This window comes from Culex pipiens, chromosome 2 (assembly GCF_016801865.2).
Source record: "Culex pipiens pallens isolate TS chromosome 2, TS_CPP_V2, whole genome shotgun sequence".
Lineage (NCBI taxonomy): Eukaryota > Metazoa > Arthropoda > Insecta > Diptera > Culicidae > Culex > Culex pipiens.
The window spans coordinates 21769305-21793247 of record NC_068938.1 but is presented as its reverse complement, the minus strand read 5'-3'; the positions used below and the strand labels follow the sequence as shown (position 1 = coordinate 21793247).

Genomic DNA, 23943 nt, shown 5'->3' with positions numbered 1-23943 from the left:
CATCAAGGGGGAGATTTTGGCAAGAAAGCGAGGGGGGTTTTTAGAATCTGTTGTGTGGTTACACGCTTCGTCTAATTCGTTTGTCATGATATAATTTGATTGTGGGATTTTCTAACTTTTTTTTCGATTTGTTGGCTTACCTCGGGATTCGTTCTGGTGGTTGAGCGCAATTATTTCGGGATTGTTAAAAAGAGACATTGGAATTGAAAATGATAGTCGCGATACTTTTTTTGATTGTAGAATAATGCCATTTCAAAATATGATTATTTCACTGAAAAAATTTTATTTTCAAGGAAAAAATCGAAAATTTTATAAAATTCTTCGAGAAAGTGTTTTAAATATATATTTTTTAATTTGAATTGATGCTTTAAAAATGAAAACGAATCTGTTTTCGAAAGATCTTTGAAAATCGTGTTTGAATATTACCATCATAAAAACAAATCAATTTTTTAAGAATAAAAAAAAATATTTTGTTTACATTTTTTTGGATTTTTAGCGCTGGAATGACAGTTTTGAAATGAGCAATTCTCTGAAATGTCTCAAACGGATGTATTTTTTTTAATTTGTAACAAACTTTTTGTGTCATTGTCACTCCACACAATTTTGGCAGCTGTACCATACACAAATGATACGAAATTTTCTCGAAAATATGTTAAAAAAAATCTGATCGATTTGGTGTCTTCGGCAAAGTTGTAGGTATTAATGAGGACTATTGAAACAATTAAAAATTAAAATTTCAGGCATTACTTTTGAGTGATTTTTCAAATATTTATTTTTACATAAATATTTATTTCTCAAAATCCATATTTTTTTAATATTTTTTTGTAATTTTTTGATATGTGTTAGGGGACATCAATTCATAACTTTTGAATCATAGAGAAGTAAGGGCAAAAAATTAACTGCTGAGTTTTAATTTTAAATAAATGGGAAGTGAGATTTCTATTTTTCGGAAAAATAGAAATCTCACTCAAACATTTTTTGACTTCGCTTTTTAATGTATAATCAATCGAAAAGTACTTTACAGAAATTTTTAAATAGTTCAACATTTTACGATAAAATTGAATTGAAATTGAATTGAAATTGAATTGAAATTGAATTGAAATTGAATTGAAATTGAATTGAAATTGAATTGAAATTGAATTGAAATTGAATTGAAATTGAATTGAAATTGAATTGAAATTGAATTGAAATTGAATTGAAATTGAATTGAAATTGAATTGAAATTGAATTGAAATTGAATTGAAATTGAATTGAAATTGAATTGAAATTGAATTGAAATTGAATTGAAATTGAATTGAAATTGAATTGAAATTGAATTGAAATTGAATTGAAATTGAATTGAAATTGAATTGAAATTGAATTGAAATTGAATTGAAATTGAATTGAAATTGAATTGAAATTGAATTGAAATTGAATTGAAATTGAATTGAAATTGAATTGAAATTGAATTGAAATTGAATTGAAATTGAATTGAAATTGAATTGAAAAGGAATTGAAATTGAATTGAAATTGAATTGAAATTGAATTGAAATTGAATTGAAATTGAATTGAAATTGAATTGAAATTGAATTGAAATTGAATTGAAATTGAATTGAAATTGAATTGAAATTGAATTGAAATTGAATTGAAATTGAATTGAAATTGAATTGAAATTGAATTGAAATTGAATTGAAATTGAATTGAAATTGAATTGAAATTGAATTGAAATTGAATTGAAATTGAATTGAAATTGAATTGAAATTGAATTGAAATTGAATTGAAATTGAATTGAAATTGAATTGAAATTGAATTGAAATTGAATTGAAATTGAATTGAAATTGAATTGAAATTGAATTGAAATTGAATTGAAATTGAATTGAAATTGAATTGAAATTGAATTGAAATTGAATTGAAATTGAATTGAAATTGAATTGAAATTGAATTGAAATTGAATTGAAATTGAATTGAAATTGAATTGAAATTGAATTGAAATTGAATTGAAATTGAATTGAAATTGAATTGAAATTGAATTGAAATTGAATTGAAATTGAATTGAAATTGAATTGAAATTGAATTGAAATTGAATTGAAATTGAATTGAAATTGAATTGAAATTGAATTGAAATTGAATTGAAATTGAATTGAAATTGAATTGAAATTGAATTGAAATTGAATTGAAATTGAATTGAAATTGAATTGAAATTGAATTGAAATTGAATTGAAATTGAATTGAAATTGAATTGAAATTGAATTGAAATTGAATTGAAATTGAATTGAAATTGAATTGAAATTGAATTGAAATTGAATTGAAATTGAATTGAAATTGAATTGAAATTGAATTGAAATTGAATTGAAATTGAATTGAAATTGAATTGAAATTGAATTGAAATTGAATTGAAATTGAATTGAAATTGAATTGAAATTGAATTGAAATTGAATTGAAATTGAATTGAAATTGAATTGAAATTGAATTGAAATTGAATTGAAATTGAATTGAAATTGAATTGAAATTGAATTGAAATTGAATTGAAATTGAATTGAAATTGAATTGAAATTGAATTGAAATTGAATTGAAATTGAATTGAAATTGAATTGAAATTGAATTGAAATTGAATTGAAATTGAATTGAAATTGAATTGAAATTGAATTGAAATTGAATTGAAATTGAATTGAAATTGAATTGAAATTGAATTGAAATTGAATTGAAATTGAATTGAAATTGAATTGAAATTGAATTGAAATTGAATTGAAATTGAATTGAAATTGAATTGAAATTGAATTGAAATTGAATTGAAATTGAATTGAAATTGAATTGAAATTGAATTGAAATTGAATTGAAATTGAATTGAAATTGAATTGAAATTGAATTGAAATTGAATTGAAATTGAATTGAAATTGAATTGAAATTGAATTGAAATTGAATTGAAATTGAATTGAAATTGAATTGAAATTGAATTGAAATTGAATTGAAATTGAATTGAAATTGAATTGAAATTGAATTGAAATTGAATTGAAATTGAATTGAAATTGAATTGAAATTGAATTGAAATTGAATTGAAATTGAATTGAAATTGAATTGAAATTGAATTGAAATTGAATTGAAATTGAATTGAAATTGAATTGAAATTGAATTGAAATTGAATTGAAATTGAATTGAAATTGAATTGAAATTGAATTGAAATTGAATTGAAATTGAATTGAAATTGAATTGAAATTGAATTGAAATTGAATTGAAATTGAATTGAAATTGAATTGAAATTGAATTGAAATTGAATTGAAATTGAATTGAAATTGAATTGAAATTGAATTGAAATTGAATTGAAATTGAATTGAAATTGAATTGAAATTGAATTGAAATTGAATTGAAATTGAATTGAAATTGAATTGAAATTGAATTGAAATTGAATTGAAATTGAATTGAAATTGAATTGAAATTGAATTGAAATTGAATTGAAATTGAATTGAAATTGAATTGAAATTGAATTGAAATTGAATTGAAATTGAATTGAAATTGAATTGAAATTGAATTGAAATTGAATTGAAATTGAATTGAAATTGAATTGAAATTGAATTGAAATTGAATTGAAATTGAATTGAAATTGAATTGAAATTGAATTGAAATTGAATTGAAATTGAATTGAAATTGAATTGAAATTGAATTGAAATTGAATTGAAATTGAATTGAAATTGAATTGAAATTGAATTGAAATTGAATTGAAATTGAATTGAAATTGAATTGAAATTGAATTGAAATTGAATTGAAATTGAATTGAAATTGAATTGAAATTGAATTGAAATTGAATTGAAATTGAATTGAAATTGAATTGAAATTGAATTGAAATTGAATTGAAATTGAATTGAAATTGAATTGAAATTGAATTGAAATTGAATTGAAATTGAATTGAAATTGAATTGAAATTGAATTGAAATTGAATTGAAATTGAATTGAAATTGAATTGAAATTGAATTGAAATTGAATTGAAATTGAATTGAAATTGAATTGAAATTGAATTGAAATTGAATTGAAATTGAATTGAAATTGAATTGAAATTGAATTGAAATTGAATTGAAATTGAATTGAAATTGAATTGAAATTGAATTGAAATTGAATTGAAATTGAATTGAAATTGAATTGAAATTGAATTGAAATTGAATTGAAATTGAATTGAAATTGAATTGAAATTGAATTGAAATTGAATTGAAATTGAATTGAAATTGAATTGAAATTGAATTGAAATTGAATTGAAATTGAATTGAAATTGAATTGAAATTGAATTGAAATTGAATTGAAATTGAATTGAAATTGAATTGAAATTGAATTGAAATTGAATTGAAATTGAATTGAAATTGAATTGAAATTGAATTGAAATTGAATTGAAATTGAATTGAAATTGAATTGAAATTGAATTGAAATTGAATTGAAATTGAATTGAAATTGAATTGAAATTGAATTGAAATTGAATTGAAATTGAATTGAAATTGAATTGAAATTGAATTGAAATTGAATTGAAATTGAATTGAAATTGAATTGAAATTGAATTGAAATTGAATTGAAATTGAATTGAAATTGAATTGAAATTGAATTGAAATTGAATTGAAATTGAATTGAAATTGAATTGAAATTGAATTGAAATTGAATTGAAATTGAATTGAAATTGAATTGAAATTGAATTGAAATTGAATTGAAATTGAATTGAAATTGAATTGAAATTGAATTGAAATTGAATTGAAATTGAATTGAAATTGAATTGAAATTGAATTGAAATTGAATTGAAATTGAATTGAAATTGAATTGAAATTGAATTGAAATTGAATTGAAATTGAATTGAAATTGAATTGAAATTGAATTGAAATTGAATTGAAATTGAATTGAAATTGAATTGAAATTGAATTGAAATTGAATTGAAATTGAATTGAAATTGAATTGAAATTGAATTGAAATTGAATTGAAATTGAATTGAAATTGAATTGAAATTGAATTGAAATTGAATTGAAATTGAATTGAAATTGAATTGAAATTGAATTGAAATTGAATTGAAATTGAATTGAAATTGAATTGAAATTGAATTGAAATTGAATTGAAATTGAATTGAAATTGAATTGAAATTGAATTGAAATTGAATTGAAATTGAATTGAAATTGAATTGAAATTGAATTGAAATTGAATTGAAATTGAATTGAAATTGAATTGAAATTGAATTGAAATTGAATTGAAATTGAATTGAAATTGAATTGAAATTGAATTGAAATTGAATTGAAATTGAATTGAAATTGAATTGAAATTGAATTGAAATTGAATTGAAATTGAATTGAAATTGAATTGAAATTGAATTGAAATTGAATTGAAATTGAATTGAAATTGAATTGAAATTGAATTGAAATTGAATTGAAATTGAATTGAAATTGAATTGAAATTGAATTGAAATTGAATTGAAATTGAATTGAAATTGAATTGAAATTGAATTGAAATTGAATTGAAATTGAATTGAAATTGAATTGAAATTGAATTGAAATTGAATTGAAATTGAATTGAAATTGAATTGAAATTGAATTGAAATTGAATTGAAATTGAATTGAAATTGAATTGAAATTGAATTGAAATTGAATTGAAATTGAATTGAAATTGAATTGAAATTGAATTGAAATTGAATTGAAATTGAATTGAAATTGAATTGAAATTGAATTGAAATTGAATTGAAATTGAATTGAAATTGAATTGAAATTGAATTGAAATTGAATTGAAATTGAATTGAAATTGAATTGAAATTGAATTGAAATTGAATTGAAATTGAATTGAAATTGAATTGAAATTGAATTGAAATTGAATTGAAATTGAATTGAAATTGAATTGAAATTGAATTGAAATTGAATTGAAATTGAATTGAAATTGAATTGAAATTGAATTGAAATTGAATTGAAATTGAATTGAAATTGAATTGAAATTGAATTGAAATTGAATTGAAATTGAATTGAAATTGAATTGAAATTGAATTGAAATTGAATTGAAATTGAATTGAAATTGAATTGAAATTGAATTGAAATTGAATTGAAATTGAATTGAAATTGAATTGAAATTGAATTGAAATTGAATTGAAATTGAATTGAAATTGAATTGAAATTGAATTGAAATTGAATTGAAATTGAATTGAAATTGAATTGAAATTGAATTGAAATTGAATTGAAATTGAATTGAAATTGAATTGAAATTGAATTGAAATTGAATTGAAATTGAATTGAAATTGAATTGAAATTGAATTGAAATTGAATTGAAATTGAATTGAAATTGAATTGAAATTGAATTGAAATTGAATTGAAATTGAATTGAAATTGAATTGAAATTGAATTGAAATTGAATTGAAATTGAATTGAAATTGAATTGAAATTGAATTGAAATTGAATTGAAATTGAATTGAAATTGAATTGAAATTGAATTGAAATTGAATTGAAATTGAATTGAAATTGAATTGAAATTGAATTGAAATTGAATTGAAATTGAATTGAAATTGAATTGAAATTGAATTGAAATTGAATTGAAATTGAATTGAAATTGAATTGAAATTGAATTGAAATTGAATTGAAATTGAATTGAAATTGAATTGAAATTGAATTGAAATTGAATTGAAATTGAATTGAAATTGAATTGAAATTGAATTGAAATTGAATTGAAATTGAATTGAAATTGAATTGAAATTGAATTGAAATTGAATTGAAATTGAATTGAAATTGAATTGAAATTGAATTGAAATTGAATTGAAATTGAATTGAAATTGAATTGAAATTGAATTGAAATTGAATTGAAATTGAATTGAAATTGAATTGAAATTGAATTGAAATTGAATTGAAATTGAATTGAAATTGAATTGAAATTGAATTGAAATTGAATTGAAATTGAATTGAAATTGAATTGAAATTGAATTGAAATTGAATTGAAATTGAATTGAAATTGAATTGAAATTGAATTGAAATTGAATTGAAATTGAATTGAAATTGAATTGAAATTGAATTGAAATTGAATTGAAATTGAATTGAAATTGAATTGAAATTGAATTGAAATTGAATTGAAATTGAATTGAAATTGAATTGAAATTGAATTGAAATTGAATTGAAATTGAATTGAAATTGAATTGAAATTGAATTGAAATTGAATTGAAATTGAATTGAAATTGAATTGAAATTGAATTGAAATTGAATTGAAATTGAATTGAAATTGAATTGAAATTGAATTGAAATTGAATTGAAATTGAATTGAAATTGAATTGAAATTGAATTGAAATTGAATTGAAATTGAATTGAAATTGAATTGAAATTGAATTGAAATTGAATTGAAATTGAATTGAAATTGAATTGAAATTGAATTGAAATTGAATTGAAATTGAATTGAAATTGAATTGAAATTGAATTGAAATTGAATTGAAATTGAATTGAAATTGAATTGAAATTGAATTGAAATTGAATTGAAATTGAATTGAAATTGAATTGAAATTGAATTGAAATTGAATTGAAATTGAATTGAAATTGAATTGAAATTGAATTGAAATTGAATTGAAATTGAATTGAAATTGAATTGAAATTGAATTGAAATTGAATTGAAATTGAATTGAAATTGAATTGAAATTGAATTGAAATTGAATTGAAATTGAATTGAAATTGAATTGAAATTGAATTGAAATTGAATTGAAATTGAATTGAAATTGAATTGAAATTGAATTGAAATTGAATTGAAATTGAATTGAAATTGAATTGAAATTGAATTGAAATTGAATTGAAATTGAATTGAAATTGAATTGAAATTGAATTGAAATTGAATTGAAATTGAATTGAAATTGAATTGAAATTGAATTGAAATTGAATTGAAATTGAATTGAAATTGAATTGAAATTGAATTGAAATTGAATTGAAATTGAATTGAAATTGAATTGAAATTGAATTGAAATTGAATTGAAATTGAATTGAAATTGAATTGAAATTGAATTGAAATTGAATTGAAATTGAATTGAAATTGAATTGAAATTGAATTGAAATTGAATTGAAATTGAATTGAAATTGAATTGAAATTGAATTGAAATTGAATTGAAATTGAATTGAAATTGAATTGAAATTGAATTGAAATTGAATTGAAATTGAATTGAAATTGAATTGAAATTGAATTGAAATTGAATTGAAATTGAATTGAAATTGAATTGAAATTGAATTGAAATTGAATTGAAATTGAATTGAAATTGAATTGAAATTGAATTGAAATTGAATTGAAATTGAATTGAAATTGAATTGAAATTGAATTGAAATTGAATTGAAATTGAATTGAAATTGAATTGAAATTGAATTGAAATTGAATTGAAATTGAATTGAAATTGAATTGAAATTGAATTGAAATTGAATTGAAATTGAATTGAAATTGAATTGAAATTGAATTGAAATTGAATTGAAATTGAATTGAAATTGAATTGAAATTGAATTGAAATTGAATTGAAATTGAATTGAAATTGAATTGAAATTGAATTGAAATTGAATTGAAATTGAATTGAAATTGAATTGAAATTGAATTGAAATTGAATTGAAATTGAATTGAAATTGAATTGAAATTGAATTGAAATTGAATTGAAATTGAATTGAAATTGAATTGAAATTGAATTGAAATTGAATTGAAATTGAATTGAAATTGAATTGAAATTGAATTGAAATTGAATTGAAATTGAATTGAAATTGAATTGAAATTGAATTGAAATTGAATTGAAATTGAATTGAAATTGAATTGAAATTGAATTGAAATTGAATTGAAATTGAATTGAAATTGAATTGAAATTGAATTGAAATTGAATTGAAATTGAATTGAAATTGAATTGAAATTGAATTGAAATTGAATTGAAATTGAATTGAAATTGAATTGAAATTGAATTGAAATTGAATTGAAATTGAATTGAAATTGAATTGAAATTGAATTGAAATTGAATTGAAATTGAATTGAAATTGAATTGAAATTGAATTGAAATTGAATTGAAATTGAATTGAAATTGAATTGAAATTGAATTGAAATTGAATTGAAATTGAATTGAAATTGAATTGAAATTGAATTGAAATTGAATTGAAATTGAATTGAAATTGAATTGAAATTGAATTGAAATTGAATTGAAATTGAATTGAAATTGAATTGAAATTGAATTGAAATTGAATTGAAATTGAATTGAAATTGAATTGAAATTGAATTGAAATTGAATTGAAATTGAATTGAAATTGAATTGAAATTGAATTGAAATTGAATTGAAATTGAATTGAAATTGAATTGAAATTGAATTGAAATTGAATTGAAATTGAATTGAAATTGAATTGAAATTGAATTGAAATTGAATTGAAATTGAATTGAAATTGAATTGAAATTGAATTGAAATTGAATTGAAATTGAATTGAAATTGAATTGAAATTGAATTGAAATTGAATTGAAATTGAATTGAAATTGAATTGAAATTGAATTGAAATTGAATTGAAATTGAATTGAAATTGAATTGAAATTGAATTGAAATTGAATTGAAATTGAATTGAAATTGAATTGAAATTGAATTGAAATTGAATTGAAATTGAATTGAAATTGAATTGAAATTGAATTGAAATTGAATTGAAATTGAATTGAAATTGAATTGAAATTGAATTGAAATTGAATTGAAATTGAATTGAAATTGAATTGAAATTGAATTGAAATTGAATTGAAATTGAATTGAAATTGAATTGAAATTGAATTGAAATTGAATTGAAATTGAATTGAAATTGAATTGAAATTGAATTGAAATTGAATTGAAATTGAATTGAAATTGAATTGAAATTGAATTGAAATTGAATTGAAATTGAATTGAAATTGAATTGAAATTGAATTGAAATTGAATTGAAATTGAATTGAAATTGAATTGAAATTGAATTGAAATTGAATTGAAATTGAATTGAAATTGAATTGAAATTGAATTGAAATTGAATTGAAATTGAATTGAAATTGAATTGAAATTGAATTGAAATTGAATTGAAATTGAATTGAAATTGAATTGAAATTGAATTGAAATTGAATTGAAATTGAATTGAAATTGAATTGAAATTGAATTGAAATTGAATTGAAATTGAATTGAAATTGAATTGAAATTGAATTGAAATTGAATTGAAATTGAATTGAAATTGAATTGAAATTGAATTGAAATTGAATTGAAATTGAATTGAAATTGAATTGAAATTGAATTGAAATTGAATTGAAATTGAATTGAAATTGAATTGAAATTGAATTGAAATTGAATTGAAATTGAATTGAAATTGAATTGAAATTGAATTGAAATTGAATTGAAATTGAATTGAAATTGAATTGAAATTGAATTGAAATTGAATTGAAATTGAATTGAAATTGAATTGAAATTGAATTGAAATTGAATTGAAATTGAATTGAAATTGAATTGAAATTGAATTGAAATTGAATTGAAATTGAATTGAAATTGAATTGAAATTGAATTGAAATTGAATTGAAATTGAATTGAAATTGAATTGAAATTGAATTGAAATTGAATTGAAATTGAATTGAAATTGAATTCAAATTGAATTCAAATTGAATTGAAATTGAATTGAAATTGAATTGAAATTGAATTGAAATTGAATTGAAATTGAATTGAAATTGAATTGAAATTGAATTGAAATCGAATTGAAATTGAATTGAAATTGAATTGAAATTGAATTGAAATTGAATTGAAATTGAATTGAAATTGAATTGAAATTGAATTGAAATTGAATTGAAATTGAATTGAAATTGAATTGAAATTGAATTGAAATTGAATTGAAATTGAATTGAAATTGAATTGAAATTGAATTGAAATTGAATTGAAATTGAATTGAAATTGAATTGAAATTGAATTGAAATTGAATTGAAATTGAATTGAAATTGAATTGAAATTGAATTGAAATTGAATTGAAATTGAATTGAAATTGAATTGAAATTGAATTGAAATTGAATTGAAATTGAATTGAAATTGAATTGAAATTGAATTGAAATTGAATTGAAATTGAATTGAAATTGAATTGAAATTGAATTGAAATTGAATTGAAATTGAATTGAAATTGAATTGAAATTGAATTGAAATTGAATTCAAATTGAATTGAAATTGAATTGAAATTGAATTGAAATTGAATTGAAATTGAATTGAAATTGAATTGAAATTGAATTGAAATTGAATTGAAATTGAATTGAAATTGAATTGAAATTGAATTGAAATTGAATTGAAATTGAATTGAAATTGAATTGAAATTGAATTGAAATTGAATTGAAATCGAATTGAAATTGAATTGAAATTGAATTGAAATTGAATTGAAATTGAATTGAAATTGAATTGAAATTGAATTGAAATTGAATTGAAATTGAATTGAAATTGAATTGAAATTGAATTGAAATTGAATTGAAATTGAATTGAAATTGAATTGAAATTGAATTGAAATTGAATTGAAATTGAATTGAAATTGAATTGAAATTGAATTGAAATTGAATTGAAATTGAATTGAAATTGAATTGAAATTGAATTGAAATTGAATTGAAATTGAATTGAAATTGAATTGAAATTGAATTGAAATTGAATTGAAATTGAATTGAAATTGAATTGAAATTGAATTGAAATTGAATTGAAATTGAATTGAAATTGAATTGAAATTGAATTGAAATTGAATTGAAATTGAATTGAAATTGAATTGAAATTGAATTGAAATTGAATTGAAATTGAATTGAAATTGAATTGAAATTGAATTGAAATTGAATTGAAATTGAATTGAAATTGAATTGAAATTGAATTCAAATTGAATTGAAATTGAATTGAAATTGAATTGAAATTGAATTGAAATTGAATTGAAATTGAATTGAAATTGAATTGAAATTGAATTGAAATTGAATTGAAATTGAATTGAAATTGAATTGAAATTGAATTGAAATTGAATTGAAATTGAATTGAAATTGAATTGAAATTGAATTGAAATTGAATTGAAATTGAATTGAAATTGAATTGAAATTGAATTGAAATTGAATTGAAATTGAATTGAAATTGAATTGAAATTGAATTGAAATTGAATTGAAATAACATAATGTTGTAGCAATGTATAATTTCAGTCGATTAGTGGACATTGATTATAGTTTTTTTTTTCCTTAAGTTTTAGGAATTAATTGCTTTATTGATACCAACACACTTCTTTATCTGATTTTGACCTGTTTCTCCTACTTTACTCTTCAACAGGTATTCTACCGGAAGCTCTGCGCACCAAGTGTGGCCGCTGCTCGTCCACCCAGAAGGAGAACGCCCTCAAGATCATCACCACGCTGTACTACAGCTACCCGGACCAGTACCAGGCACTGCGTGAACGCTGGGATCCGTCGGGCGAGTACCACCGCCGGTTCGAGGAGTATCTGCGCGGTATTCAGTTCAACCAGATCGGGGGCAACGGAAACGGCAACGGTGGTCCCAGCGAACGTCCGGTAAGAAACGACTTTGACCGGGATCAGTCCCAGATCCTGCTGCAGACGTTGATCCTGTCCACGACGACGGCGCAACCTCCGGTCCCAGAGCAACGACCAACCCAATTGGCATCAGCACAGTTAACACAACCGGTAGCACCAATTACCTCTACAACAACAACTTCTTCTACTACCACCACAACCACTACCACTACTCCTACTACTAGTACTAGTACTACTACCATGAGTACACCACCAGTACCAACAACACCTAACAGTAGCGTAGAGCCTTCTTCGTCTACCTCCTCCTCTACTTCTACTACTAGCGCTAGTAGTTCCGGTGGTGAGAGTGGCGACGAGGCTGGTGGCGGCTCCGAACCGCCCACGTCGATTCCCGCAACGGACTCGGTACATAGTTTAGCCCTGAGTTTTACTAATGGAGCGATGAGTATACTGATGATAGTGTTAAGGAACTAACGAGTGTGGATGCTTTCCTGTTTTTTGCGCATGATGTACTAACAGCATGATCTAGAGATAAGTTTTTTTTCCTTTTCAGGTATAAAATATCTTGAAGATTAACTCCAAGTACAATGATCTAGCTTGTAATTAAAGTATTAGCGATTCCAGTCAGTACTTTTTAAACCTAAAAATATTTGATTTTATTGTTGCACTGAAATTTGTATGAAATTGCACTTAGTTAGAACTGGTTGTAAATATTTTTTGCGTTGAAATTACAATGTTTGTAAATACTGTAAATATTGTATTTGATTCAACTCTTATTTCCCTGAACTCTCATGACTTTTCATATTCTTCATTAAGACAGGTCATCGCCAGAGTTTCCAACAGCAAATCAAAACATCATTATACTTAAAGTTCATTAAAATATCATATCTCTACCGACCAGAGTCCGTACATCCATCTTTCCGGAAATCCTCACAAGCTATAAACGCATCGTACCCTCTTGTGGCTTTAGTACCATCCGTTGAGAGCACCCTCATGCTTCCCAGAACCTGTGAACAAAACACGAAACATCTGGTTCGACCGACGTGTAGGTACATCGAGTGCATCCTGCTCTGAGTAGAAACTTCCCAGTCGAAGCCAATTAAGCTTCTGATTCACGACCGTGCCGAGTTTACCGTCTCGGGACAAAACGTCGAACGGTGGAGTTGGGTGAACCACACTGTTTGCTGCCATGGCTACCACACCGCCACGGAGTGTCTCCTCGCTCGATGGTCAGGTTCGCAACCTTGCCCGAGATCTGAGGCTTTTGGCCCCTGGACCATCGCCATGGGGAAGGAGATAATAAAGTTCTACAGTGGGGGTCGCAAGTATGTTAATCTGAAAAATAAGTTGTGGTTCTTAAATAAAATTAATCACACTTCAAAATATTGTCAATTTGAGTGCATTTGGAAATAAATGTTCAAAACTCACGTTGCAAAGAGAAAAAAAGGAAGAAACTTCAAGCTTTTTTATGTTTTTATTTTTTAGGATATTCTAAAATTGTTTTTTAACATAAAAATTTCTTCGATATCGAATTTCCATCGCATCACCATTCACGAAAATCTAAAATCAGTCGGACATTTTTTTCAATTTAAAAAAAATCAGACTGGAAAAGTTTGTAATTTTTTACTCAACTTCCCCATTCCTACCTTGAAGTGTACACGAGGTTTACGGATGGCCCAAAATACGTATTAAATGCGCCAAAAAAGGTATTATTTGAATTATAGTTCAGGACTGGTAAAAAATCTTATTTGGGAGCTGTAAATAAAAAAAAAAATATTAAAAAAAAATTCGTTCAAAATTTGTTTTTAAAACAGGAGTAAGATGCAAAATTGAAATTCAAAATGTCTTATTTATTTTGAACATTTTATTCCAATCAAAAAAATTAAATTTTTAGGCACTTTTAGCTATTTTTTACGAAAAGATAAAAATGATAAAAAATTACACTGGTGGGAAATTTGTAAAAAATATTATTCTCCAAAGTCAAACCTAACAGTTTAAAAGAGACTTATTTTTAACACTTTTTTTAAAGTCATTTTCTTCGAACACAAATAACTGAATAAATCAAAGATGTTTGTGTTTGTGGTTATGTTGGTGTCAAACCCCCATAACTGTTGTAAATGTGTCGAAAAATATTAAACTATTGATTATTTTTGCTAAGGTAAGATCTTTTAGCATTTTTGTGACGAATAGGAATAATTTTAAATACCTGCAAAAACAAGTATTAATTTTTGGCATTTTTCATGAAATCTTTAAACATAGAGTTTAATATTAATAAAGAATCTTTGAAAGCAACAAATGCATATCAATAAAATATGTCAAAAAACTAGCTACATAAGAGTTTAGTGCCTTCCTCAAAACTTCCCTGGATGTTTTTCGGCTTCAAAAAGAGTATTGAGACAGTTCTGCTAGGTATTTAAACTTTCAGACTTGTATACAAGTAAGGCTAATTAAAATTTTATCTCAGGTTTGGGCTCTACATCTTCAAAATATCCAAAAATCAGAAGCTAAAAATAATTAATGCTAAAAAATATCAAATTTTATTGGAAAACATGTGCAAAGTTCTGCAAATTATTAAGGATACATTCTATAACGTTATTTTTGTAATTTTATCCAAATAGAGCATTTTTAAGCTTTTTACAAACTTTGAATTTTTTTACCACAATCGAATCGCCGATAATGAACGATAACTCATTTTAAGAATCTTTTTTAAATCGACTTAATTCTACTAAATCAAGTTAAATCTCCACTTCACTAAGAATATATATTTTGAAAAAGTAGAAAGTTTTAAAGTATAAATACTCAAAATTGTTAACAAAATACCGTATTTTTTCGAAAGTACTAAATTTTTAATAATTTGCAATATGGGTACTAAACAATGTGTTATTTTGTATGCTTATCCACTGTATTAGATTTTTTTTTGAAATAACATAATTTTTCACAAAATACCGTTTTTTTCGAAAATACTCAAATTTTCAACATTTGCAATATGGGTATCAACGAAGCGAAATTTGATATGCATTTTAAGTTTATTATAGTTTTTTTTGTTGAAACACTCAAATTTTCACAAAATACTGCATTTTTCGATAATACAAAAAAATCAAAATCCGCAAAATAAGGTCCTGAGGGTAAAATAAATTTTGCATTATTTTATGAAATATTACACCTTGAAATATGTAGCCCATCAGTCTGGGAAACCTTCTTGACCGAAATGTCAAGCTCATAAATGCAGCGGTTCGGTCATCTATTAGTTTCAGATCCTTCAGTCTCTTTACAATGTTGTTATTGGTTGTTTTAAACTTGTGCGTGGGATCCGATTTTATAGGGGTGTACAACACAGAACAAATAGTAATAGCACACTGATTTTTAGTGATCCAGTGAAGAAGGCTTCAAAACATAAGCCGAAACGTCGGTAACGAAGGGAAACGGTTTGTTACTTTTATTCGACGGACTGAAAAGTCAAATATGAAGAAAAGTTCTAAAAAAATATTTTGGGAACGCTCATCGGAAAAAGACTTGAATTTACTGAAATTTTGATAGGAATAAATATTTGTTTTTATTATTTTTTTAAGCATTTTGTGACACTTTTAGTTTTCAAAATCGTGCAACACATTTGTTTAGTCTTCGATTTCGAGTTGAAAAAAAATATGTTGGACGGTTGAAATATTTAATGGTTTCATATTCATGCCAATTACAAATCATTAGAATTTCACGGCAATTTCATGGTACTCTAAAAATTTCTCAAAATATACCTCAAAGTGTGTTCTTTTGGCATAATTATGAACAAAAAAGTGTCTTAAAAGTTAGCAGTAGTTATAAATAAAAAATAAATCCCCCAGACACAAATTGTTTACTAAAAAAAAGTTGTTTTGGATTAATTTTAAGAAATTTTGCAGAATTTCGGTCGGTTGAATTTATGCGCTATTTTAATTGTACTGAGATTTTAAAAATTTCATTTGCTAAAATATCATTCATCAAAAGTGGAATCAGTATAACAAGTCTAGATGTTTTTTTTTGTTTTGTTGCAATTCAGCAATATCTAAATTTTAGTAGGTATTTTGATAAAGTTTAAAAAGCTGTAAGTCTGACATGCAAATTTTTTTTAATTGGAATCTGCATACATAATGTTTTCTCAAAATCTTGAGAAGTGTTTGAATCAAAAAATAAAGCTTAAATGCACAGAGAAGCGATTTATTAATTAAATTCTTCAAATTTCGTGGCATTTCACGCTATTTACCAAATTTCACGGCCAGAGGCAAATTTCACGGATTAAGCGGCTTCCGCGAAATCGCGAAAAATCACTAGCCCTATTTGTTATGTTATTTTACCTCGATTTGTGTGGAAAAAGTTAAATTACACATAAAACGTGGAAATTCACACACATTCAGTAGTAATGTTTAAAAAATCCTTACATAAAATCTGTTTTCATTAATGCATTCTCAGATGTAATATGACCATGATTTTATTTTGAACTGTATGTATATGAAGGTAGGTCTACGAGCTACCTTTGATACGTGATAAATTTTCTTGTCCCCAACTGTCACCGCCCAAAGGTGAACTGAAAACGATATGTTTGCACGAGTTGCATAAATTCTAACAGCAACAACAAACACACCGGGAGCGCATTGAGACCGACAGAATATACTTCCGTCGTTGAATCCTTCCCGATGACCGTACGTGCAAATGCAAGCCGACAACTTCGTCCCAACCCTTTTGCAATATGCTGGTGCGGGTTCTACCGTGGGTTGCGCTGCGGTATTTTGTATTGTTGATTCGCTGGTTGATTCCATTAGTCTACAAAGCGTGCAAAATGTGCTGTTTAGAGTGTGTCCACCCCTTCTCGCCAACGAGTAGCGAATAGGGTTGTCCACCCCCTGAACTCAAATTGATGAGCTTTGTTGTTGTGTTTTATGGGATGACCACGCGTGACAGCAGGTTGTTCCCGGGAATATTCAATTGCTTTTGCGTGGATGATAGAATAAAGCGTGAAGAGTTGAGAGGGGTTGGGGTCAACCGCATGCATGCATTCCGTAACACACAAAGTATTATCCCACTTCGTACTCGGCGAACGTGTCCGCGGTGGTGCGGTTAAATAGTTTGATAATTAAACCGGGTCAACACCGCCCACCCAGCCACCACGACAGCAGGGACATGATTCCGGTGGACAAGCGTAAACAATCTGCCTCCTACCGTGGCGTAAATGTTCTGTTGACATGGCTTTGAGCCAAGGGTCCTGATTGCTCATTATGCTCTCACTCAATCACTAATGTGTCTCACACTTGAGCGTTGGTCCGTCCGATGAACCTTGAGAAAAATCAATTTGACATTTGTTCCAATGCGAGTGAGCGCCTTACGTTTCACACTCCGTTTGAGTTCATCTCACTCGTGAGTGTAAAACTGTCAGTAGGCGCCGACCGTTCATTCGAAAGCGAATGAGTTGATTGTTTACATTCTGTCAAAATGATCAGGAGCGAGCGATCTGCGTTTTCAGTTGGATTTCAATCACTCACTACTGGATGTTGTAAGAGTTGTGAATAAATTGTGAATCATTAGGATACTGGAAGTGATTTTAGGATGTTGGAATAAAGATGTCGCCATTGCAACGGTGTGTCGGTATCCAGCGAAGCAGAGGCGAAATTGAGTTTGCTGCTGTCACCGGAGATAACGGAAGAGGGCAAAAAAGGGCGGTTATGAAGTGGACGTTCCGGTGAGCCGCCCGCACCAGTACAAGGAGCTTTTTCACGAGAAGATTACGAGGAAGCAGGACCACTCGAGCCGGTTGGTTAAGAAGTTAAACCGTCTGCCCAAGCACTGGAATACTCCTGAGAAAAAGGCCAATTCGGATATGTTGATCGAACCTGGGCATGTAGTGGTCAAAAGATCGGTACGAACGCGCTGGAGACTTACGGAGCCAGAGCGGAACGAAGCCTGAACATTTCCGGTGCCCTAGTGCTTCATGGTGAACGATTCCGACGCTGTTTACGCTAGAAAAGGCCCTACCAGGATGCCACACCTTGATGGAGGTCGGAAATTGCATCACGGTGAACTCGTTGACCAGGAAAATCTGTCAGTTAGCAGGGAGTTGGAAAACTTTGATGGCTACATCACCAGCTTCGTACGCGGCATGGTTCATCTTCAACATTTCGATGAACTGATCAAGATCGGGCACCAAAAATGTGTTTCATCGAAGTGCTGCTCGACGGTTGCAAGGCAAGATGTTCACGTTGTTTATGGATGGTCCTTATAGGAGAAATTAGTTTTTATTGTTAACTGTGTAATATGTGATATTAAGTATACGGATTGATTAATTAAATTGTTACTATACATAAATTCAAAATGGTTTTATTGATCTGATTTTATGGTTAGAAACCTTCTTCTATCAGTTCTAGAAAAAACGATTAAGGCTAACTGAAAATGTGTACGGTATGGCGAAGGCGAGCGTCTGGTCGGCAGGTACTGCGGGAACTGGAATAGCATTCTGAGCTCACAAATTAAGCTGCTTCAGCAGCATCTCCACTGTTTGCGGAAGCAAGTCTGAATTCATACGCAGAAGCATGATGTCCTTGATTGACATGCTCGACAGCTTGTTACGGAAATCGGTGAGAATAAACTTTAGGTGGCTAAAAAGCCGTTCTACGGTCACCTGCGTAGACGGCGCGGAATAGATAACCATCGCCAGTTTGTAGCACAACGGGTTGTGCAAGCGTTTACTCTTCCAGTACTCGATGATGCTGAACGGCTTTCCCTTATGAGTTGGTTCACCATTAACTGTCCAGGGTGTTGTGTTGAGGCAAACCTTGTCGCGGCACTCCAACTGATTAAGGATATCAATCGGCGATTTAACTTTCTCGCTCGTCGAAGGAGGCGCAGCGTCTTCGTCAAACAGGCCGGCCACGTAGTCCTCAATAAATGCGCTTACGTTGGCGAGCGGGTTGGTCTCCTCAGTGCGTTCCAGATCTTCCTCCTTTGAACGGTTGCCGTTGAGCTCCTCCAACTTCTGGTTCAGGCTCAACAGGTACCGCTGTTGTAAAAATAAGTTATTGAATAACGTAATCTCAATAGTTAAATACAGCTTCTTACCTTCGCTTCGGTCTTGTCTGTTCCAGTTAAACGGTTGGCACCTTTGAAATTGTACCGAGGGTCCAAGAGCAGGCATGCTTTAAACAAGCTGGTAGCCTTCATTTTGCCAATTCTTGCTTCCATCGCGGCCAGCAATTTTTTCGCCAAAACATTCCCGGTGGAAGCAATGCGATGCTGGTGGCCCTGGCAAACCAACCAAAGGCTGTAGAAGTCAGTCAACGGAACGTGGTCTTTTTGGAGCCGATTTGTCAGTTGAAACATCGGCTCAAATGCCTCGATGAACTGGTTGATAAACGGGGTGTGTTTGGTCAGATCTGAAATTGTTTTTGTTGGAATTAGAAAAATAAGTAGGACTTCAGCAGTGTTAATGTCGAACTAGCGGCGTTTTACTGTAGAAATAAAGAAAAATCGGATTACCTAGGGTTGCGTCCTGCGCTAGCAGCACCGGATAAAGGGGTGAAGTCATCAGAGCTTTCAGGTAGCTCAGAACGATGTACCACACATTCCACCTAGTTTCAACAACTTTTGGCGGGAGGGGAACTTTGTACCCAGTAAACAGCTGGCGGAATTCTTTGTGCCGCATTTTTATGCACAACTTATTCATCTTCTGCAGGCGTGGCTTGTAAGATGTCAACACATCCCAAACCGCTAGTTGAGCTGTGTGCGCGCTGCAACGTACGGATTGGATAGAATCCAGCATCAAATCAAATTCCTCGTCGTCTCCTTCGTCCGTGGTGTTGGGCTTCTCAAGATTATCTACTTCATCGCAGAAATCGTCTACAATCTCAGCGTCGTTGGAATCGTCTTCTTCATCATGACCGGATTCGTCCTCCTCTTCATCTTCTTCGTCATTAGACGGTTGTTCTTCCAGCGCATTAGACGGTTGTTCAACCAAAGATGTCTGGGGAAGTTCAATTCCAACAAGTTTGCGCAAAATAGAGTTAATCAGTCTGACGCAAGCACACATGTTCGCCCCGTTATCATGTGCGATGGCGAGTATCTGCGCCCATAAAACTGCAAGCTTTTGCAGCTCGCTTTCGATCACGGTTTTTAGGTTTTCTTTCGTCTGACGTTCGGGCATCTCGTGCACAGCTGAAAAAAAGGTTGGGTACAATCAAAATAATGCCTTCAATATCACAGCATGACGTCATTTAACATTAATAAAAACTATTTGCATTCGCTGGAGAGCTGGATATTCTTACAGCATTCTAGCAGAAATGTTCCACCATTATTACAGAACCAGCTCTGCTAGAATATTTCGTGACTGGGTAGGTTTTACTACAGATTGTCAAGGGAAACAGATTGGCCAATATTTGACAGATCCAAACGCCTTGGACACCAACCGTCCTTTACGCCTAGCAAAAGTGACAGTGTTGCAAGTGCATAACATACGTTGTCTATCGATAAATTAAAAGTGAGAGTGTGTGCAACATGTAGTTAAACTTTCTGTGAAGTTGCTGTGAAGATTACAATGGCACTTTGAAAAGTTTAACTCCATGTTGCACGCACACACTCTCACTTTTGCATCGACCAATCTGTTTCCCTTGACAATCTGTTGGTTTTACGCCGAGTTAGAACTGTCACTTTTTTCACGGCGCTCACGCACACTATCAAAACAAACGTTTGGTAGTGAGTGTGTGTGAACACGTGTAAAAGGGGTGTCAAACTAAAACGTGACCCCGTTCGTTTGACAACAGTTGGTGTCAAACCATCGGGGTTTGAGTGTAGTGAATGAACTGTTTACATTTTCTCCACGTGTGCTGTGTAATGTGTGTGCGGATGATTTAATGACGTCACGTTGTAAAGCCTAGTATTAAAGCTATGAATATGTACCCAAAAACTATCGTCTTACCAATGTGCCGGATTTGGATGTTTCCAGTGTCGTCGATAAACTGCGCATTTATTCCGAGTACTGAGCGGCCATTTCGGGAAGCGGCATCGATTTTCAAACAAATAATTTTGTTCTTAAATTCGGTGCTCATTATTTCGCGCATGTTCCTCGCAGCCTTCTTGATAAGCTCAGGGAGCGTGTTGCGCGTGACGGTCAGTTTGGCAGCATCCCATAGTGGCTTCAAAGTGTATTTAGTGGCCTCCCATTCCGGAAAGCTTAACGGAAGGCCGCTCTTTGCCACCAGCATGATTGTCCCGAGTAAAACATCGGCGGGGCTCACGCTTACAGTAAGTTTGGTGATGACTTTATCCGGCTGAACCTTCTTTGGCGTCGGTTCCGATGCGTCTTTTTCTTCCTCCGGCTCTTCCAGCTCCAGACCGCCAGCAATATTCGCGTGCTTGTTGAGAATATGGCGCTTGAAGTTTCCGGGGCTGAAATTCTTCTCTTGAAAGTAAGCGCATGGCAGCTCCTCCTCCATGTTTCCTTTGCAGTTCCACCGCGGATTTCCATCGTTTGATGTCTCTTCGATGACTTCCGCGAGCTTTTGGCGCAGCGTTTTTTTCGATCGTTTCGGCATTTCACAGCTTTAACTCAAAGGATAAAAATCAAACGAAAAATTTCCACGTTACCACGCGCTAAGACCGTTCGCACCGATCGCGTCACTTTTTATGAACATAATTCCAAAATGGCTGACTTTGGCTTTTCGTGAGATTAACATTCAAAACTGGCTTAACGCAAAAATGTGTCGCGAAAATATGTCGTGACAACTTTTTTACTTGAAATTAAGTTTTTGTTTATTGGATTTAGGTGACTTACCGAAATTTGATATAATTTTTATTTAAAATTTAAGTAAATAAAATACGTCATTTCAAAAACATATTCATTACGCGCAGCCGTTCCCTAACATGACAGTTTTCGTGAGTTGCGCGTATCCATCGACAGATGGCAAGTGGGCCTCGTCGGAGTCCGCCCGTTAAATACGCAACTCAAAATTCGTATGGGAAACTTTTTTTTCGTGACGGCTTTCGCGGCACGATCCCTCAAACTATAGAGTTATCTACGTGCACGTGTATTGCGTGTACGTACACGAAAAAGATTGAGGTTAAATTTTGTACCCGCCAGCAAAACAAATGGGGTGCTAGTGTGCGTGAGCTCGGGCTTAGATAACTCTATTCTAGACTAATATTTGAATGCTTATCTGTTTTTTTGGATTAGATTTAGTTTTGAGGTTCTGATTCTAAATTTGAAATATCAGCTATTAAAATTTTAGAAGTTTTAAATTCTGAACTATTAAATTTTTGGCGTTTTTATATTTTGAATTGAAATTTTAGTTTATTCGAATTTCGAAATTTGGGATTTCTGAAATTTTAGATTTTGAATTTTTGTTCTAGTTATTTGAATTTAGTTATTTTTAATTTCTGCCAGACAGTAATAATTCGATGCCGGTGTGCTCTTTTGTACTAAGCTTGCTGTAATTTCTATCTAGATAGAACAAGAGAGCACACGGGCATCGAATTGTTAAACATTTTCCTCTGGTTTACCAATCCGGCGAGGACCTCCTCGACACGAGGTGGCCGTACTTCGGGACCTCGAAACGGTAACCGGGGAGATGCGTCCACTGGCTCCGGTTGTAAAGCTCCGCTGAACAACGGTGAAAACGATGATGGTCAGGATGGCAGTGACACCGGCAAGGATCAAATCGCGGACGCCGAACATGCCGTATGATGAGCAGAACACAATTCCACCCCAGCTGGTCAAGCGTAATGAGGTTCAAGGCACCGAGCGTATCAAAGGCAGCTTCGATCCGGGAGGTAAATGCGGAGAGCATCTGCAAGTTGGTCACGGTCCGAGGAATCGTTACCCTTTGCACCGAGGTGAAGCCCATGAGTTTGTTTATTAAAGTTTATGAAGTTAGAGGAGATAAAGGTCCAGGAGCACAGCGAGCAATTTCCCGTGGGACAGATTCCGTGCTCGTTGACCGTGATGTGACGCGGGGAAACGACTCGATGGCTTCACCCGGAGGTCAGGTCGTTATCAGCGGAATCTTATTGCCAATTCAGCGAAGTGGCTCCAAGGCCATGGTTTCGGAACTGCTGTTCCGAATAACAAATCTGAGGATGGCGAGACGAGCAACGAGCTGACTCCGGACTAGCTGGCCAAATTGTCCAAGGATGACAAGATGGCCAATACCGATCGAATTGCCAATCACGAAGTCACAGAATAGCAAACGATTTCCATCGCCAAAGCTGTTATCATGACTTATCTGAACGCTTGTGTGTAGATTCTTGCCGCTGCCCATTCGCCGAACGACCGTTAGAACCCACGTCGCACTATCGAGCAAATCCAACTGCCAGCCGCTCTGCTTTTCCGTTTCCGTTTCGACCTTCTCTGGCTCATCCAAGACAAATCTGACCGCGACAACGATCTTCGTCTGGCCAAACACATTATCTGATCCGCCGGTACATCGCTCAGTGCCAGCGCGAAATGCCGGTCATCACGCCGGAACTGTCTAAGTACAATGTCGATGAACTGCACCGCGA

At 29.8% G+C, this 23943-nt stretch overlaps 3 protein-coding genes across 14 annotated transcripts in view; 1 reads left to right on the top strand and 2 right to left on the bottom strand.

Moving 5' to 3' along the window:
- LOC120427056 (mucin-2-like) overlaps window positions 1–23943 on the top strand; it is a 67772-nt gene that overhangs the window by 34167 nt on the left and 9662 nt on the right. For 9 of the 12 annotated variants that reach the window (XM_052707624.1, XM_052707625.1, XM_052707628.1 and 6 more), the window contains one exon: window positions 12215–12840. In XM_052707624.1, the coding sequence (XP_052563584.1) occupies window positions 12215–12840 (626 nt within the window). The remainder of the gene's footprint in view (window positions 1–12214; window positions 12841–23943) is intronic. The other 3 variants (XM_052707631.1, XM_052707634.1, XM_052707635.1) reach the window with 2 other exon arrangements.
- LOC120427055 (uncharacterized) lies at window positions 17827–20593 on the bottom strand. Its single transcript, XM_039591885.2, has 3 exons — window positions 19930–20593; window positions 19513–19826; window positions 17827–19453 (listed from the first exon to the last, which is right to left on the bottom strand). Exons 1-3 carry the CDS (start codon window positions 20591–20593, stop codon window positions 18917–18919), a joined length of 1515 nt encoding a protein of 504 aa, XP_039447819.1. The 3' UTR covers window positions 17827–18916.
- Window positions 21296–22001, bottom strand: LOC120427057 (uncharacterized). Its single transcript, XM_039591897.2, has one exon. The coding sequence runs from the start codon at window positions 21978–21980 to the stop codon at window positions 21306–21308; it is 675 nt and encodes a 224-aa protein (XP_039447831.1). The 5' UTR covers window positions 21981–22001; the 3' UTR covers window positions 21296–21305.